The sequence below is a fragment of the Macrosteles quadrilineatus genome, unplaced genomic scaffold, assembly GCF_028750875.1.
Source record: "Macrosteles quadrilineatus isolate MER2022 unplaced genomic scaffold, UCM_ALF_1.0 Scaffold_1__1_contigs__length_201487025, whole genome shotgun sequence".
NCBI lineage: Eukaryota > Metazoa > Arthropoda > Insecta > Hemiptera > Cicadellidae > Macrosteles > Macrosteles quadrilineatus.
The window spans coordinates 26,408,841-26,416,267 of NW_026542594.1; the positions used below are offsets into that span (position 1 = coordinate 26,408,841).

Consider the following 7,427-nt stretch of genomic DNA (forward strand, 5'->3'; position numbering starts at 1 on the left):
TTAATGTTAAGGTACGATCATGATCAGAGCAAAATTATAAACTATTCATTTTGTTGCAGACATACTGTAGGGTGGCTTGAATCTGGACAGAACATAAAATCTATTAAGTGCTTTAATAATTTGTTTAAAGTAATTTTGTTACATTACATAATTTGTACTCAACATTACGAATGTTTCCCTTAACTAGAACTGTAAATAGTAAATATCCTCTAAGCTTCATAATATCTCACGAAAGTTAAGTCATGTGAATAAACTTATCGCCAGTAAATAAGAAAAGTTTTATCTTAAAATTAACTTTAACTTAAAACTCACTACATTTTTGCATATTTCTAGAGGGTAATTTCGTGTAATGAAGAAAAATCAACATATTTCAAAATTGGTTTTACAAATTTACCAATTAGGCTAATCTTGTGCAACTTCTAAACTTGTTCTCCTCTTTGTACCCATTTTTATGTCAGATACAAACATAGTATCTATTTACCTTATTTGTCATCATTTTAGCTGTGTTATAAAATAAGCTTTTTATATTTCTATTATTTCTGTTAAATGGATCTGCGAAATAAAGTGTTCTGCGGCTAGTCACTGTTTATTTGTTATGAATCTTTAAAAAAAATTACGAGTGCAATTAAAGGGTAAAGATAAATATAAACAAGGATAAAGTACATATTCCTTAATCGTATGATATTGTACTTAATTAAATAATATGTTTGAATTTTAATGAGTAAGTGTCAATTACTACTTTATAACAAGGGTTAAATGATCTTGTTTCTTACTTAATCATCCAATAATATTGAAATATATATCTAATACTTAATTAGTATAGTTAGATATAATGTTTGACCAACAATAGATTTCAAGGTAAGGAAAATTTTCTATCGAAACGTCTAACTTGATGGATCTCTTCGATGTAAACAGCCTCACCGCCAGCGGAGAACGCTGGAACTAATTTCACACTTCTCAGCACATGCATTTTCGCAGGATCGACTCATAATATTTTCTGCCGATAAAATACCATACAAAATATTTTTCATTCGAATTTAAAATCCACTTAAGGTTTATTTTTTTACTTCCCCGGTTATTTTATTCATTTGTACTATTTTATCTTTTATAATTTTAATGATCAATTTAAAGTTAGAGGATTGTCGTAACCTAACCGTTACGTTAGAACACAAGAAAAGTGGACAGTAATTAAGAGAGAACCACTTACTATCGTTGGTGGACATAGAAGGAGGAGCCGTGACGAATCATCCCACTTCAGGGCTCAGTGCACAGTGCAGCCACCCCGCAAAACATAATAACTCTTCCGTTACTAATAATTATGACTGTTCATATATGAAACTGTAATGACTTCTACTACACTCGTCTTCCCCATAAAAAAAAGTCAATATCATAAATTCAAAATTAACTCAACTTTCAAAATAAAATAAATTCACTTTCAATAAAATGCAACCAAAATTTCTTCTTCCCATTATTCATTAATAATTTTACAAGTCCAGCCTGTGAGGCTTTCGCACAGTCCGTGCAGACTTCCTCAGCGAGGGTGGTGGGCTGCACTGTGCTAGCGGCGACGCAGGAGTTGGCTGAGGCTGGGCTTGCCCTAGGCTCTCCCTGGGACTGGTAGTTGGCCTAGGTACAGGTGACATCATCATGGGACTAGTTGGTCGATCCTCCGGCGGGGGTGAATTCTTGGGTACTTGGGGTGATACAACGGGATCCTTGGGTGATACAAAAATCTCCTCCTCTTCTGCATACCGAGCTCTCAAGTGATCCGCATGACAAAATCGGGGGTTTCCACCAATAACACTCACCAGATAGGTGACCGGACTTCTCTTTAGAATTATTTTGCCAGGAACCCAAGATATCTTTTCATTTCGGACAGTTTTGACATAGACTGCCTGACCTTCTGAGAAAAATCTGCTTCTTCCCCTAAGCCTATCAGCTGCATCTTTTTGTTCCCTGTGTTTTTGATCAATGGATGACTGGAGATTGGGTTTTAACATAACCAACTGAGTACGAGGCTTCCAAGACAGGAACATTTCTGCAGGGGTTAAGCCAGTAACTGTATTTGGAGTGTTGCGGTACGCAAACAAGAAATTATCTAATTTCATTTGAAGAGTGGTACGCTGAGAACGCTGATGTTCCTCAATCACTTGACGCAAAAGGTTTTTCTTGACCTCCTGAACACTTCTCTCTGCAGATCCATTTGAAGCCGCATGATATGGGGGAGTTAATGTAAACTTCACATTGTTGTTATGCAAAAAGGTCTTGAACTCTTGACTAGTAAAAGATCTTCCGTTGTCCGACACCAGTTCAACAGGCAATCCATACGATGAAAACAAGGTACGGAGTTTCTCGATAACCTTGGAAGAATTCATGGAACTCATTATAAATACCTCTAACCATTTAGAGTATGTGTCAATCAAAACTAAAAGTTGCTGTCTTGACTCTGGATCCTCCGCAAAGTCAATGTGTATCCTCTGCCATCGAGTTGATGTTGTAGGCCATTGCTGCAACGGTACTTTAGGTACCGAATTCCTAGTTAACTGACAAGCAGAACAAGAAGCCACTACGTCCTCAATCGACTTTTCCATGCCTGGCCACCAGACATAACTTCTCGCCAGCATCTTCATGCGCGTAACTCCCGGGTGTTGATCATGCAACATTTGAAGCACAGATGAATACAGTTTCTTTGGAATCACTACACGAGAACCCCACAGCAAACAACCTTGTTCCACGGACAACTCGTCCTTCTTCCTTAGAAAAATAGCTAGTTCCGGCTCAACAGAGCTCGTCCAGCCGTACATCACAAAATCTCGGACCTTCGAAAGAATCGGATCCTTATCCGTCATTTTACCTATATGCAAGGCAGTAATAGGTGCAATGTCCTTGACAACACAGAAATTGTTCATCACTTCTGTACACATATCTACATGTGAAACAAAATTAGCATCCAGCTCTATAGGTTCCGCTTCTGCTAAGGGTAACCTAGACAACGCATCAGCGTGAGGGACATCCACTCCCTTCCGGTACCTAACCTCCAAATCATATGCTGATAGAATCAAGGCCCATCTCTGCAGCCTAGCTGCCGCCATACTCGGAACGCCCTTTTTAGAGCCAAAAATAGCCGTCAACGGCTGATGATCAGTCTGTAGAATACAGTGTCTTCCATATATATACTTATGAAACTTTTTGACTCCAAAGATCAAAGCCAGAGCCTCTCGATGTAACTGAGAATAATTCCGTTCACTGGAACTTAGCGTTTTCGATGCGAAGGCAATTGGCCTTTCCTGACCATCGATAAGATGAGATAGAACAGCAGCCACCCCTCTGGGACTCGCATCACACGTCAGAACTATGGGCTTTTTAACATCATAGTGAACTAACAAACTTGAGTCCAACACCCATGATTTACTCTCCTGAAAAGTCTTAGAACACACCTCCGACCACACCCATGGATGATTCTTATGTAATAAGTCATAAAAACAGCTTATTCTAGCAGACAGGTTAGGTATAAATGCATGATAATAATTTATTAGACCAATATAGGCTCGTAACTCTTCCTTAGTACTAGGCTCAGGCGCTTTACGCAGCGCAGTTAACAAACTTTCTTGTGGACGGAGACCCTCTCGAGTAATCACATGTCCTAAATACTCGATTGAAGATTGCAAAAACTTACACTTTTGTTGGTTTACTCGAACACCAAACTCATCAAGGCGTTGCAGCACCTGCGCCAGACGGGCAAGCCCCTCTTCCTTAGAGCGAGCCGCCACTAAGACGTCATCTAAGTACGCCACCGTTCCTGGAAGACCTGTTAAAATTTGGTCGATGGCTGACTGAAAAATTGCAGGAGCTGAAGACAAACCATATGGTAGCCTTTTTAAACGATACAGACCCTTATGGGTAGCTAGGGTCAACAGATGTTGCGATTCATCCGCTACCGCCAATTGCTGATACGCATTTGAAAGATCAAGGCAGCTAAAAACTGAGCAACCGCCTAGAGTTGCAAAAATATCTTGAGCCTGTGGAAGCGGATAATGTTCCATTTCAATACACTGATTAAGAGTAATCTTATAATCGGCACAAAGCCTAATACCATTAGGCTTAGGGACAACCACAAGTGGAGTGCTCCACTGTGAATTAGTAACTCTGTACGCAACATCCTCTTGAACCATGCGGTCCAACTCACTCTCAACTTTCTCCCTTAACGCAAAAGGCACTGGTCTCGCCTTACAAAACTTAGGGACTGTCCCCTCCTTTAAGACAATATGAGCCTTAACACCCTTAATTTCGCCCGTTCCAGGCTGAAAAACTGACTTAAATTTACTCTTCAATTTAGCAATGTCCAAATCAGAACTGTGATCCACAGTGGCTTTACATGAAAACACATTTTGCCAATCTAACCTCAACTGGCCTAACCAGTTTCGCCCCAACAGAATCGGCTGACTCTTACTTTCTAAACTAACTACTGTCAAAGGCAAACTCGCCTGCTGATTATTATATTTAACATTGACATTCACTTGTCCCAGAACAGGTACATCATGACCTGAATAAGTAGTAAGTTTCACATTTGCTGGCCTAAGTTTGAGGTTAGAAAATTTTTCATAAAATATCTCAGAAGGACATATAGTCAAGGCACTGCCTGTATCTAGAATCATTTCTAAATATACATCATTAGCCACTACGCCTACCTTATAGCCGTTGTCTGATCCTGATTTAAGGTTGTACAGACCTATCTCTGCCATTGGAACTTCTTGGCCTAGGCCTACCTCTTCCACCACTTGATGGACCCCCATCCTAGGTGTCGACTTTTTACCATGGAAACTAGAAGATTTCTTGGCTTTACACACTTTCTTGAGATGACCTACTCTCTGACAACCGTGACACTTGTAACTGGCGAACGCACACGCACTAGGCCAATGACCAGCAGAACCACACCTCCAACAAGAGTTTCTAGAATTTTGATTTTCACTACTCCTATTCACGAAAGTTTTAGGCCTATTTTGACTTTTCACATTGATTTTCGCAATGTCCCCACGAGGTTGCACAAATAGGCTTGACTGCGATTCGGCCTGTTCCAGCCTGAGCGCTGACGCATAAGCTTCGTCAAAGTCCAATTCCTCCGACAACAATTTCTGCCGGATAGTTTCATTAGAAATGCCGGAAATCACTTTGTCCCTCAAAGCGTCTTTCAAAAAGGTACCAAATTTGCACGAACTAGCCAAATGTTTTATTGAAACCACAAACTCCGCTATGCTTTCGCCCGGCTTTTGCACACGAGAGTAGAATACATACCGCTCCGCCACAACCAACTTCTTGGGCGCATAATGTAATTTCAACAACGCTGCAAGTTCATCATAGGTCTTAGAATCTACCTCTACCGGTGATAATAAATCGGATAGGACCGATAAAACCCTGGGACCAATAACTGTAATTAAAACCGACACCTCGTTCTCCTTCTTGACATTGTTCGCTTTGAAAAAATGTTTCAGGCGCAACAAATAGGGCACAATGTCCTCCTCACTTGGATTAAATTCAGAAATCCTGCCAACACTAATACTCGCCATTTTTAATCATCTCAACTATAATACGCACTAAAACAACAACTGTTATCGCGTACTACCCTAACTATGATAAAAAGGTTTATTACCGACTGCGCCAAAATGTCGTAACCTAACCGTTACGTTAGAACACAAGAAAAGTGGACAGTAATTAAGAGAGAACCACTTACTATCGTTGGTGGACATAGAAGGAGGAGCCGTGACGAATCATCCCACTTCAGGGCTCAGTGCACAGTGCAGCCACCCCGCAAAACATAATAACTCTTCCGTTACTAATAATTATGACTGTTCATATATGAAACTATAATGACTTCTACTACAAGGATGATTACTAGAGGTTTAATTTTTCAATAGGTAACATACTAATAAATACCCAAGCCGCAGCAAATCTGCAAACCAAGCAAATTACCTGATTGAGTCTTCACTAAAACATGTCCCTAGAAATGTATTTGATTTAAAAATAACTTCAATTTAATAAGTACTTAGATTTGCTGTGGAAACGTGTGTTTTTATTGAAATGTTGATAGCTTGGTATAAAATAACCATACAGTATTTGTCAATTTTTTTCAAAACCATCCTTAAACAAGAAAACTACAAAATTTTATTTATTTTCCTTACAAATACCAAGGACATTTTAAATTTGTATTGTTCTTAGAAATGTTTTCCGTATTTATAAGGTCAACGCATCAATATACTAAGTTATTTGTTTTCTAAGCTTTACGAAATAGTTAAGCTTACAATTATTTTCATTGTGGCCGGAATATTTTTACTATAGGAATCATGTCTACGGGCACACGCATTGATTGATGGAAAAAGAACTTTTTGAACAGTTGGTTATTGCTTCTATGAATCACAAAACGAACAAATAATGTGTTCCTGATACTGGGTCTTAATACACTTAAAAATTCGATAGTAGCATTGGCTATTTACATTGGCTATTTTATTAGAAAAAACAAGTCACTATCTAACCTTAATTATTGGACCATATTCAATTAAGCTTGCATATACTTCAAAACACCGTTGTAACAAAGAAATTGTATTATTCATATTAAATTTTCTATGCAGCCTCTGATGAACTATTTATCATATTTACAACACTTCATATTTATTAATTCATAGTGAACGCATTAATGAAACCACAATTACATTGTAGCCTTCAGGAGGTTAATACTGTGAACAGTGTTTAATGCAAGAGGTTCATACAAAAAAGTATCACATTCAAAATTAAAATACTGACTGAATCCTATATAAGCGAATGTAAACTAAAAATGCGTAAATGTTGGGATTCACCACGTGTCTAAAGGTGTATTTCATATTGTACAGTTTTCAGAACGAAATCACTTGTCGTTGAAAATCACAGGACCATGAAGGTGACGAGGGACATAATTGCATCAACATGGTATACTGATTCCATGCTATACCATGCATGATTAGAGCTGACTATATGAACTTAGCAAGTAAAAATAACAATGTGGTTGTTGAATCAATAATAACAACCGCAATTTATCTGGCGATCCTCGTATTTATCGGATACAGCTTCGACTTTTGCCATTCAGAGATTCATTTGCCCTTTGAATTTCAGATTGATGATTTTATGAAAGTGGTGTATAATATACATTTAAAATATTTTTAATTCACTAATTATAACTACTATTATTATTAATAAATGAGTAATTTAAGTTAATATTATTAACATACTTATTACTGCGTTGCCTAATTAGTAGACAAAGGTATGCCATATAACCGTTAGCGCTGCCATGTAATGAGACATCCAACTACACACTCCAATTCCTTAAGTTGGATGTTTAACCACAGTTAGATTGTAAACAAGAGAATAATCAGTTTATGAAAATATATTTTATATAGGCT

General features: G+C 38.1%; 1 protein-coding gene across 1 annotated transcript; it reads right to left on the minus strand.

Annotated features, from left to right (window-relative positions):
• Positions 1–1,484: 1,484 nt before the first annotated feature.
• On the minus strand, positions 1,485–5,564 carry LOC128995435 (uncharacterized protein K02A2.6-like). The gene has a single exon (XM_054420456.1). The coding sequence runs from the start codon at positions 5,562–5,564 to the stop codon at positions 1,485–1,487; it is 4,080 nt and encodes a 1,359-aa protein (XP_054276431.1).
• Between the last annotated feature and the right edge of the window lie 1,863 nt (positions 5,565–7,427).

What these genes read in the sequence shown, in the direction of transcription:
- LOC128995435 (XM_054420456.1), bottom strand. Translation starts at nt 5,564, where the DNA reads ATGGCGAGTATTAGTGTTGGCAGGATTTCTGAATTTAATCCAAGTGAG.